The sequence below is a fragment of the Arvicanthis niloticus genome, chromosome 5, assembly GCF_011762505.2.
Source record: "Arvicanthis niloticus isolate mArvNil1 chromosome 5, mArvNil1.pat.X, whole genome shotgun sequence".
Classification (NCBI taxonomy): Eukaryota; Metazoa; Chordata; class Mammalia; order Rodentia; family Muridae; genus Arvicanthis; species Arvicanthis niloticus.
In genome coordinates this window covers 107,906,150-107,919,057 of record NC_047662.1, presented here as the reverse complement: position 1 = coordinate 107,919,057, position 12,908 = coordinate 107,906,150, and the positions used below count along the sequence as shown (strand labels likewise).

Sequence of the window (12,908 nt, the reverse complement as noted above, 5' to 3'; positions counted from 1 at the left end):
CTCTCTCTCTCTCTCTCTCTCTCTCTCTCTCTCTCTCTCTGTCACACACACACACACTATGAAGAAGGAGGAGAATGAGGAGGAGATGGAGGAGAAGGAGGAGAAGGAGGAGAAGGAGTTGGAGATGAATAGAAATAAGAGGAAGAAGAAAAAAGTTATTATTAAAAAGGTAACCCTGCCTTCTGTGAAAAAATAAATGAATTATGGGTTGGACATGGAGATGTAGTTAAAATTAAAAATGACCAAAAGGAAGAAAACTGCCAAGTTACTCAGAATGAAAAATGTCAGGGAGCCCAAGACTGGCAGGAGTTGGGAGCACAAAAGTCCTGTGCTCACAGATAAGCACTAGAACAAACAGCAATGTTAAACACCCAGAACTATCTCTTCACTGGGAGATGCTTAACTTTTTTTCCCCAGAAGGCTGGGAATGGAGCTAACTAATAGCCTAGGCAATCCTTGTGCTATCTGTATGAACAGGGCCTTTCTTAGGCTCCCCCAAGCAGAACTGGAGATATTTAATAATCTAGGTGATCTCTGTGTTTTCTGTATGACTGTGGCTGCCCCAAGTTCCCACAAGCAGGACTGTAGGTAGTCGATAGCCTGAATGACCTCTGTGCTCATCTGTATGACTGAGACTGTACCAGACCCTCCCCTAGGCTGGTAAGATAACAAATGTAGTCGATCTATAGAACCCATCTATATGTACTTTGAAAAGGGTTTAGATGTCTTAAGTGTTATACACATGGGCTTGAGTGAATTGTCACCAGGAAACTTACTATCCAACTGTACTGTACTTTAAATATGCCTAAACTAAACTGCCCGATGTCAGCCTCAAGAAGTGTGAATCAATACCAGCAACTGAGCTGTGCTGAACCAGATTCCCTCCATACACCTCATGGACGGTTACCCTTCTGGCACTAGTGCTTGCAGAGATGCAACCATGGAGTAGCTTAGACATATCTGAGAAACAGGAGATCTCTGCATACTACCTAATGCACACTCTTAGGTGATTTTTACCTAAGGAAGTGGTCTGCACTGTGCACTGAGGCAGTGATGGGTCATGTTAGCAAGATAATCTTCCTACTGAGGGTGTATGTATCAGGTAGAATCAAGAGGAAAGACTTGTTATGATTTCATTATCAGACATAGGAACTCTACATTAAAATGCTTAATGATGCAGTGGTGGCGCACGCCTTTAATCCCAGCCCTTGGGAGGCAGAGGCAGGCAGATTTCTGAGTTCAAGGCCAGCCTGGTCTACAGAGTGAGTTCCAGGACAGCCAGGGCTACACAGAGAAACCCTGTCTCGAAAAACAAAACAAAACAAAACAAAAAAAAAAAAAAAAAAAAAAAGCTTAATGATCATAATGATGATGATGACAGCCATTTGCAAACACAACTTTACAGTGCACTGACTCTCTGCACCAATTGCCTTCAGACATTCTACATGCATTAGACTACTTAATCTTCAAGCAACCCTATGATGTAGGCTCCCGTAGTATCCGTATAGGGTAGATTGGGATATAGCACAGATTGTTTGAATATCTTGGATAAGGTCACTCCCTGAGGAAGTAGAGAAGCTTCAAAGTCTTATTTCAAGGACCCCCTACACTCAACAATTCTATTTGCCTGGCACGGCACACAGAAATATACCCCTTCATATAACTCAGTATTAACATCAAAGATGACTTTTCTTCATTTGTTCTGACATTCTAAGAAGCACAACAGAAAGACTTCTACTCCATTTTGTCTCTAGAAAAGTCTTAGGAGAGGTACAAGAAGAAGAAAAAAAATACTCTGTTTTTGCAGATTCAGGCTCTAAAGATTAGAAAAGGAGAAAAAGCAAGCAGTAGTGTTTTTAAACAATGAATGTTGTTTTCTTTTAGCCATAAGGGAATTTTAAAACTTGACAAATCATTCAGCTTTCAAAGCATTCCACATTCCCCACCCACAAGCAGATGCCAGAAGGTGCCAGTTTGAGCCAACTCCGAGCTCAGGAACAATTTTCTAAATACCAGATCAGATTTCTTCAGAGTCCACACACCATGGATGAATACCTCCATTGTCTTTAATTGGCCTGATGAAATGTGCTTAGGAATTCATCAATTAATTAATTAATCTTAAAAGCACATTTTAGCAAGAGATGAGATATAGTAAGGTACAAATGCAGCCCAGAAAATGACAGAGGATTACTACTTCAAAAAGATTAAAATCGCTGCTCAAGATCTTTGAAATTTTAGAGTTAGGTTTTGTATAGTCTCAAATTCAATGAAGGATTTTCTGGGGTGGGGGAAAATCTCTAATTACATAAAGAAAGCAATTTCCTCAATTTGAAAGAGAGTTATTCTCTCTCTCTCTCTCTCTCTCTCTCTCTCTCTCTCTCTCTCTCTCTCGGAGAAGAAAAAGAAAATGCTGATTACAATGATCATATTCAGCCAAGCACTGCTCACTGGAAATGCACTCTCTGCCTAGCTCCATGCAAGGTCCTAGAATACAGACACTGCAAAGTCTGGATCTTATTGCCTCGCATATATGGAGAGATGCACAAGCAATAGGATCTGTAATAAAAGACTGTGATAAAAGGAATATGTTCTAGGGACCTGGGGAGCAAGACTAAAAGGGTGAGCCCACAGTGTGTTGCTAAGATTTTGGATATAGTCTTTAAATGATGGAGAGCCATTAAGTAGAATAGGCAATCACATAATATTAGAAGGATCGTGCTATTATCAATGAAGAATGGGCTAGAGGGGAGGGAAGCACCACAGGCAGAGTGAATTCTACTCTTTATAAAAATCATTCCTGAATGTTCTGAGGTCTCCATTTCTGTTCTTCAGTCCATTTCCCCTTGCCCTAAGACACAAGCGATTTATAAATTACTGTTTTAAGATTTATTTTCACATGTGTGTGTGTGTGTGTGTGTGTGTGTGTGTGTACATGAGCTTACAGAAGCCATAAGAGGACACCAGATCCCCTGGCACTGGCTGTTGTGACCTAATCTATGTTGATGATGATAGCCAGACTCCAGTCTTTTGCAGGAACAGCAAGAGATCTTAACTCTGAGTCACCTCTGCAGCCCAATGTCACCTTTTGAAAGTGCTATTTCATTTCTAGGCTTTTGAGGTTTCCCTAATATCTACAATTGCTTTATAATTGAATTTCTCTGTAGTCACATGTGGTGTTTGAATGGGAATGGTCTTCATAGACTCAAGTGTTTGAATGCTTGGACATAGGGAGTGGCACTATTAGGAGGTGTGGCCTTGTTGGAGAAGTATGTCATTGTGGAGGTGGGCTTTGAGGTCTCATATATGCTCAAGCTATGCCCACTGTTGACATGGTCTCCTTCTGCTGCCTGTGGATCAAGATGTAGAACTCTCAGCTCCTTCTTCAGCACCATGTCTGCCTGGATGCTGCCATGCTTCCCACCATGATGATAATGGACTGAACCTCTGAAACTGTAAGCCAGCCTCAATTAAATGTTGTCCTTTATAAGAGTTTGCTTTGGTCATGGTGTCTGTCATAGTTTCTATAGATTGAATCCATTTACATATATTGAGACTTGTTCTATGGCTTAGAATATGGTACTTGGGTACATGTATATGCAAATATGTGGGAATATGTTAGTCACATATTAGTAATATTTCTATTGTTGTGATAAAATCCCACATCCAAGACTTATTTTTCAAACATAGATAGATTTTTTTTTTTAATTCAAAATATCACTTAAATGAACACTGTAGAGTTTATACATCCTTCTGAAAGCATTTACTGTATGCATGGCTCTCAGCGTTATCTTCTAAGTTCCCACAATAGCTCATTATGTTTAACACTCGATGGCTTTTCCAGCTCAAAGCTCCATAATATTCCCCCAAACAACATGGTCAGGTTTGTCACAGCAACATACCATGATCCTGGTCCCCAGTTTTGTTTTAGTTATGTTTCTATTGCTATGATAAAACACCTTGACCAAAAGCAACTTGGGGAGGAAAAGGTTTATTTGGCTTACATATCCACGGTCACAGTCCCTCAAGGGACAGGAAGGTAGGAATTTATGGTGGGAACTGAAGCAGAAGCCACAAACTAACATACCAAAACCACACACACAGACACACACACACACAGACACACACACACACACACACACACACACACACACACACACACACACACATACACACAGAGCTACTGTCTTACTCCCCATGGCTTTTTCAGCCTGCTTCTTTATAAAGTGCAGCATCATTTGCCCAAGGGTGGCACAACCCACAGTGGGCTGGTCCTTCGCACATCAATCACTGATCATGAAAATGGCCCCAGACTGGCCTACAGGCCATCTGATGGAGGCATTTTCTCAATTGAGGTCCCTTTTCCCAGATACGTCTAGCTTGTGTCAAGCTGACAAAAATCCAACCAGGACAAGTTTGGAAGTTTTAGCAGTGGGACCTGACTGGCGGAAGCAGGCCCTGAGAGCACGTTGTTGAAGGTGTATTTTCTCCTTGGCTCCTTCCTCTCTCTCTCTGCATACTGGCTACCATGAGATAAACTGTAGCAGGCATAAGTGCTCATAGATAAACACTGGAGAAACCAGAAAGGTTATTCATGCACTGTCTCCTCAATGAAGGAAATGTGTACCTGTTTCCTGCACTGAAGGCTGGGAGTGGATGTTGTTAAAAACCTGGTGACTTTGCTCCCTGTAGGGCTGGGCTTCACTGAAATTCCCCAGAGTGTTTATCCCAGACTCTCCTCAACAAGACTTTAGCTTTGTTTTTCAGTCAGTGGAACTGATCCTATCACATGTACTTTACAACCTGCTGACCTCCATTACAGACCACAGGATCCTGGGCTGTAGATCCATCTTCATGATAGAGGAGGTCACATGTACTTTGCAAAAGACTTCTGATGTACTCATGCCTTAAGGCTTATTATGTACATAGTATTGAGATAGTTTTTTCCAGAAAACTTTTTTTTTTTTCCCAAAATTGTACTGTACTTAAATATCTCTAAAATAAACTGGCCTGGTGTCAGACTCATGCTGAACTGCATTCCCTTCTTGCCTGGTGGAGTTCATTTCTTTGTCAGCAGTAGAGCTTGCAGGGACTCCCTCAATAAACAGCTTGGTTTCTCTGTCCATTCCCAAGCATGATGTTCTGTTTTACCACAGGTTCAGAAACAACAGACCAAGTGACTGTGGACCCCATGAACCCAAATGTGTATTTCCTTCTGTGAGGTGACTTTTCTCAGGTGTTTTGTTCCCTATTCGTGCACGTACACACACACACACACACACACACACACACACCCTGGATCTGCCAGATTATCAACCCTGTTTCTGGACATATAACCAAAGGAAGTTAAATTATGCCCCAAAGATCACTGTCTGTCATATTTACCATGCGTCTGTTCTCAGAGGCTAAGAAGGCCACACAGATATTACCCTAGGTATCAGTCTTGTGCCATTCAAAGATGAATATGGAAAATACGATATACAGACAAGTGTGTTATTTGGCCAGAGTGAAATCCTGCTGTTTGCAATGAAATAGATGGAAATAGGAATGGAGAATATCATGTTAAGTGAGATACTCCAGATAAAAAAAGACAAGGCTCTGAGTGATCCCTCTCACATGTGGATCTACAGACTTACTGAAAGTAGAATAAAAGCTGCAAACAGTAGGGTGGACCAAAGGAGACTGGTTCTGACCAGAGTATGTTCCACGTACAAAACCACTAAATGTGTATATGAAGTTAGTGCATGTTAATAAAAAAATTAAAAGCTTTCATCATAATAAAAGGTGGTTTTAAAAAGTGCCTCAGAAAAGTTCAAGAACACACACTTGAGTTTTTCAGTGCCCTTCAACTCAGCAGTGCTGAGTACCCACCATAGAAAGGAAGTGTGCTAAGTGCTGTGTGCTTAGATTCGACTGCAGAGCGGGCATGGACCAAATGTGAGCAGGTATTGGTATGAGTCAAGCCTTAGCTGTCTCACATCTAATGCCAGCTATGGTGGTGGCAGCCTGAGACAGCCCTGTGGGAAGCGCTGGTAACTGAGGCCAGTAACATGCTTCATTCCTTCAAACCACCCATACTCAGATTGGGGGGAGGGGGGGACTAATTTGTGCAACTGCAACATCAGTTAGTGTAATGCCACTATTTTTGTTTAGCTTGCGGTAGTTTTGTACGGTTTTGCTTCCTGATTTGAGAGCTCTATGCTTTTCCAGTGGTAGGAGTTGAGGCCAGGGCATGCTGTCCACTCCTGAGCTGCATTCCCAATGTTGTCTCTGAGCATCTTCAAGCCGCAGCCAATCTCCCAGCTACTATGAAGAGAGTTCTCTTGGAGTCAAAGTGTCAGTCTCATTTCTTGCTTTCCAAATTGAAGCACCTAAAAGTGCTTTGTTCAGATTTTACTTTGGATACCTGTATCAATGACTTGAGAAGAATAGATCAGTTTAGATTATATTAATATCACTGTAATAGAAACTTAAAAAATATGTGTGCATGTTATGTTTTAGTGTACACATGTCATGGTCTGTGTGTAGAGGCCTGAGGACGAGCTGTGGGAGTTTCTTCCTTTCACCATGTGGGGCTATGATTTAACTCAGGTTGCCTTGTCTGGCAACAAGCACCTTTACCAACTGAACTGTCTCTGGCCTCAGCAAGAAATTTTTCAAAAGGGAATTTAAGAATTATTTTCTATGTGAAATATGAAGGGAGAAAGTCAAGATGCAATACTGGAAGTTAAGAAGAAAGCTTTATTTTTATTTTTTTATTCCTTTTTGTTTGTTTGTTTGTTTTTCGAGACAGGGTTTCTCTGTGTAATCCTGGCACTCACTCTGTAGACCAGGCTGGCCTCGAACTCAGAAATCCGCCTGCCTCTGCCTCCCAAGTGCTGGGGTTAAAGGCGTGCGCCACCACTGCCCAGCTTATTTTCATTTTTTAAAGACAGGATCATGTAGCCTCATGTAGCTCATGTAGCCCATCGGGTCTTGAACTCTGTATCTGAGGCCAGCCTGGTGGCTCTCATCCTGTCCTTATCTCCCAAGTACTGGAATTCCAAGCAAGCACTGACACACTTGGAGGTTTGATTACTTTTTTTTTTTTTTTTTTTTTAAGATGTAAGATTCTAGCCATATTTGTAAACTTGAAATATCTTCTTTGAAAAAAGAACATTAAAAACAATGGCTTAGATTCAACACGACTGTCCATGGAATAGGGAGCTAGTAACACCCCCTTTCACAGCAGTATTTTTCCTAAATAATGAACTAAGACACACAAAATTTTAAAGGTATTTTATTCAAAATTCCCCATCTAGGAGAAAAGATATATAACAGTGTTTACACATGCTTCAATAACTTATTCACTGTACAACTTACATTCTCTATAACAACACAGTAAACCAGCAAATGATGACAATTAGCACTTAAGTAAGATTCTACTGTGTAAAACAATGGAGTAGCACACTAGAAGGTGGAGTCTACCCATTTACCATGATGGAGTGACTTGGAGCTCATAAGCTATCACGGTCAGTGTGCGTTGTTCTGATTTGCAATGTCAAAGCCACTGTGATCTTTCAGAATAGAATGTTTTTTTCTTGCTCAATCTGGTGGGTGAGGAAAGGGCTCCATTTTTATCCCTTTTGTAAAAAATAAATATATTCTCCCTTTTGATGCTAAGTGCACAGTTTTAAATAAAAACACGTACTTGTGTGTGTACCCCCACAGCGCTGTATCAGGGAACCCTACTAATCAGTCCTTTACAGCCAGCAGGACAGCCAAATGTTACAGGGACAGAAACAGACCACTTGAGTTTGCCATAATAGCACCTAGGAAAATAGCACTGGGGTCAGATTTCTCCTGCTGTTCTTATGATGCAGGCAACATGGAAAACACCAAAGAGTACAGGCAGAAACAAAAGGAAAGCGGCAAGAAGCTTTCTTGCTCTTCAAAGAAGATCTTATCAGCGAATGTACTCTTCACTTGTTTTACAAGGTTCTAATCTAAGCCAGGCACAGGCAGCCGTGCAAAGGGAAGTCAGATAGAAGTGACTGGCCCTGAAATCTGACCGCTGCCAAGAAATTATATTTCCAAGATTGGGCAAGGCACAGGAGGTGCACATTTTAATTTGGCTCAAAAATAATGAAAATTAACCTTAAAAGTTGGCAACAATTATAAAAACAAATGCCACTTTCTTTGACAGAACTACAATAAACCAACAAAAAGCATGCCAGTGTTCACGATACTCAGTGCCCACGCGTGACTGTTTGGCATTTCTATACAGACCGAATCTGAAGGACTAAGTCTATAAAGGAAGATCTAACAACTGATTTCACCTAAAACTCCCCTCTATCAGTGTCTTCTTTCAAGAACTAATCTGTAGTCAGGCTAAGTTCCTTTCTGTGGGACTGCAAACTTGAAATGCTCTGATTTTTAGTTGTTGCAGAAGTGATCCTACACACCACAGATTGTACACACCACAGAACACAGAGGGACAGGAAGTCAACTCACACTTTATCTATAAAAGCTAACTAGGGTTTCAGTGTGATACATGTAAACCATGAATCATAAGTTAAAAAAAAAAAAAAAAAAAAAAAAAAAAAACCAACCAGCAGTTGTGGTCAAGTGTATATCCCATCATTCATATCTTTAAAAGACAGCAATAGTACTTAGAATAATTGTAAACATAAGTCCCTAAGAGAATACGTCTATTCTAAGAAAAGACATTCACTGTAACGATGCACCTGACATCCAGCACAGACCTCTACTGACAAGTGTAGTGTAACCTGTCCTACAGCAGGACCCTGGAGGAAGGATGTGTCCACACCGCTGAGACACTGTAACAGCAAGTGTGACTGTGATGAGACATACACAGCAAACCACACATTTAAAAAGTCATTAGAACATCACGTTCTTGTACACTAGTGTAGAAAGGTCTCCCAAAGATGAAAGAGTGTAGGCCTGGCTTGATTTTCTCAGCTAGAGCCATTATTATGTTAAGATCGCCCTCTGCTGTTAAATCAAGATCTATCTTCAGGTTCCGAAGAGACTTGAAGGGCTTTTTCCCCTTCTGCCTATAAATAAAACAAAAGAGACAGAAAACCCAAACATTATAATACAGACAATGTTCAAAGGGAACAGACAGCAACTGTCAATGCAGAAAGGCTTTCCTCCAAGGGAGGTGGACTCACGTATCATCCTCTATGTATTTGATTAGTGTCAAGGCTTTTCTGTGGAGAATGAGGAGGAACTGTGCAAGGAAAGTACTCCTGAGAGACAGGCCAGGCTTCAAATGGAAGACCTGCAGGGATACGAGACAGTATAGATTCCATGACATTGTTGACAGGATTTGACATACATCATCCATTACAGCCATTTCTTCCAGCTTCTAAAGGGCAGGACCGTAGTGGTGACAAATGTCTGGAAACCCACTGTCAGTTTTTGAGATTCCCTATTTTGTTAATGCACTTAGATTTTGCATTCTACACCAAAATATCTACTTATTTTACTATGAATAATAACAAAGTGAATGATTTTAAGTTATGTGGACTAAAGGAGGAGGGAATTTTGTTTCAGCTTCAGAAACATGCGGTACATGACTACAGACTGACCTCTAACTTTGTACTGTCACACCTCACACAGACCCACATCTACAAGTCCTAGTGAACACGAGGCTCTCCTTATCTCAGTCTAGTCCATGGCACAGGATCTTGGCCTGATTCCCAGAGTGATATTATGACAAAGCTCTGGTTACATAGAGAAACAAGTCTCATACAACCCATCACTATCTCCAAATGTGTAAATATCATCAGATATTTAAAAAAAAAAAGAGAGAGACAATAAAGATATTACAATTTAAGCAGAAATAAGCTAAGTTTTAAGAACATTTTCAATTCAATTAACACAAATGAAAGCACACCTCTCTTCATCAACAAAAAATTCCTAAAGGTATCGGGTTGTACCTAAAGCAACTACTAGGATGGCAAATGCTGGTTTTAACTGTTAATATACAAGCTATTTCTCATTAATAATTCAAAGAGAAATTCACTTACAGACTTTAGAAAGGCCTCTAGCACTTTAACTCTTTGGTGCTTTGATGTATTCTGTAGGTACTGTAGGACATATTTTAAAAGAAAACATGCAATGTTTTTTTGTCTGGCAATGGGTGGTATCATATTTACCTGATCCAGGAAGGCTTTCACTAGAGTGTCTCTGTGTAAGACATCTTGGAAAATATTCCTAAGAAGAAAAATGTCCAGATATTAAATGGTTTTACAGAGTCAGTTTCCACAACCTCTTGCTCTAGGCAAAAAGTTGAAGTTTTATAAACAGACGTTTATGAACACAGATGTGTCTATTTGATATATATGTTTAGTTGGCATGAGGCCCTGGGTTCAATATTCAGTGCACACAAAATAAACACAAATACACACAAACACTCAATGTACACAATATAAACACAAACACACACATATACATACTCAAGTACACAAAATAAACACAAACATATACATGGATCCATTATAACTCAAGGGTACACTGTACATTATTTGTGTTTTTTTTCCTAGCCAGTGTAAGTTGAGGCTATCCAGGCAGGGCATGTGTCTTTCTATCAATGTGTTTTAGAACCTTCACCTTACAAATTGGGCTCAGGTCAAGAGACTTACCATCTGTAAGTATGATCTAGCACTGTAAGTTACCACTACCTCGGCTATGGCTGGTGTGTAAAGCCCAGAGAAAATGGCCAACTGAGGGTTTGTGGATTTGTTAGGACTTAGTAAGTCCACCATTTCCCAATTCCTGTTTTACTGAATAAGAATCTGGATCACAAAAAGCTGGAAAAGAAAAGACCATCTCCAAAGAAATGTCATACTTTAATGTATTATCAGACTGCTTTTGCCTTAAAAAAGTTTAGATGAAAAATAACTTAACTGGGGATTCCTCAGTGGAAATAATAAGTAATTGCCCAGTGTGTGTGAATCTCTGAATCTGAAACCTCAAACCTCCCACACTCAAAAGCGAATAGTATTTAAAACGTACTGATACTACCATGAGCCCACAATAATAGAAGATATAATCTTGTGGCTGAAAATATTTCTGACAATTTTATATTCAAAGCATTTCCTTAGAACCGGAAATAAAATTCTAAAATTCATTACATGATTTTGTCATGTTAGAAGAGCTGAACAATTGCTCCTGTCAAATCATCCAAACAAACATATTCAAAACAAAAACACTAACAAGGTGCAAATCCATTCAAGTATCTTAGTAATGAGGAAGATGCTGGCACACAGACTCAGTGAGAAAATGTCTATGTTTTCCGAGATTGTCAGTATGTGAACTAGTGACCAAGATTTCAATTTGACCAATTCCCTTTCTGAAGCAATTCCTCTCAACCTTTCTAGGCAATAATGAGAGCCCAGCAGAGCTGTGTAAAATGGGCTCCTTTAACTCTGCAGCTACACACTGGGACCTCTGGGCATCCTGTTCCTACTCGTGCCTCTGGCCAGCAGGTTACCGTGGCGACTGGTGTACCATGTGCCTCTTGTTTCTGCTCTGCTTTCTTCTTCAGACACACAGGTTACACCCATTTGCTCCAGGTTTACTGCTGCCTAAAGCCCTCCAACCTGGATGATCACACTTAATATATTTTCAGTATATACTAAGGACTAGCACCATTTCAAGCTCCTAACTGATTCAGGAGCACAGTAATACTGTTTCACTGTTCTTCTTCAGACTTTAGAACACCATTTAAATGCTTTCTTAAAGTTTTATAATTAAAAATCATAATTTCCTCCTAATCAATGAACAATTCTTGTCTTTTACTTTGCTGATCACATTAAGAAATAAATAGCAAAATGTAAAATGTAAAGAAAAATTGTTCTCTTCATAAATTTCAACTATTTATGAAAATAATGGCTGGGTGGTTGGTGGTGCACGCCTTTAATCCCAGCCCTTGGGAGGCAGAGGCAGGCGGATTTCTGAGTTTGAGGCCAGCCTGGTCTACAGAGTGAGTTCCAGGACAGCCAGGGTTATACAGAGAAACCCTGTCTCGAAAAACAAAACAAAACAAAAACAAAAACAAACAAACAAAAAAAAACCAACGAAAATAATGAAAAACACAGACTTAGAATTACTTCAGTTTACATACAATGACCATTATACACTAAATTTCTGGCAGTAGGGCTGGCACTTTCTGACTGATAACTGGCACTTCACTAAGTAACTAGTTAAAATTATAATCTCTTACATTGATATGGAATTTATATTAATATATTACTCTCATGTAGGCATTGTACCTATATATCTTATTTAGAAATACAAGGCTTAGACCCAGTCCTTTTTAAAAAAAAAAAAAAATTAGTGGAAAGGAATTAACAGACAACTATTCAGATTGCCTTACATAGTTGATTTTCAAAAACGTCAGAAATCCATAGAATTGACATTACAAACATTCTGATATAAACATTTATTTTATTGGAGACCTATCTGATCCTGACAGCTTCCCAGTCTTGGATTCTAAGAAGAAATCGAGCATCTTTGGAGTTACACCAGTTGTGGTATGACAGCCACTAGGCAAGAATTGCCTCTTTTAATCTACAGACAAAATAGTGTGCAAAAAAAGAAACACACTTGCAGAATAGTCGACTGATTATATCTGCCAAGACAGAGTAATCAGCCCTTAGTAATTCTGCATTACTAGGTCTGTCAGATGATTCCTGGGCCAGAAGGCTGAAGACCAGATGCTCCAACATTTTAAAATAAGGAACTGTCTAGATGTTCAGTGGTCTATTTAAATTGGCTGAGTTTTAGAAGCCACACTTTGTGCTTCCCATATCTTTAATTAACTAGTCATCCTGGATTTCTGATGGGGTTGAAGATTTATAATCTCACAGCCAACCCAGGCTATTTACTTTGAGAAGATGATT

General features: G+C 39.8%; 1 protein-coding gene across 1 annotated transcript in view; it reads right to left on the bottom strand.

Annotated features, from left to right (window-relative positions):
* Positions 1–7,260: 7,260 nt before the first annotated feature.
* Positions 7,261–12,908, bottom strand: part of C9orf72 (C9orf72-SMCR8 complex subunit) — a 29,979-nt gene continuing 24,331 nt past the window's right edge. Inside the window, exons 9-11 of the mRNA XM_034504155.2 lie at positions 10,161–10,218; positions 9,171–9,280; positions 7,261–9,053 (exon numbers count right to left, since the gene is read on the bottom strand). Coding sequence (XP_034360046.1) covers positions 8,867–9,053; positions 9,171–9,280; positions 10,161–10,218 — 355 coding nt within the window. The 3' untranslated portion in view covers positions 7,261–8,866. The remainder of the gene's footprint in view (positions 9,054–9,170; positions 9,281–10,160; positions 10,219–12,908) is intronic.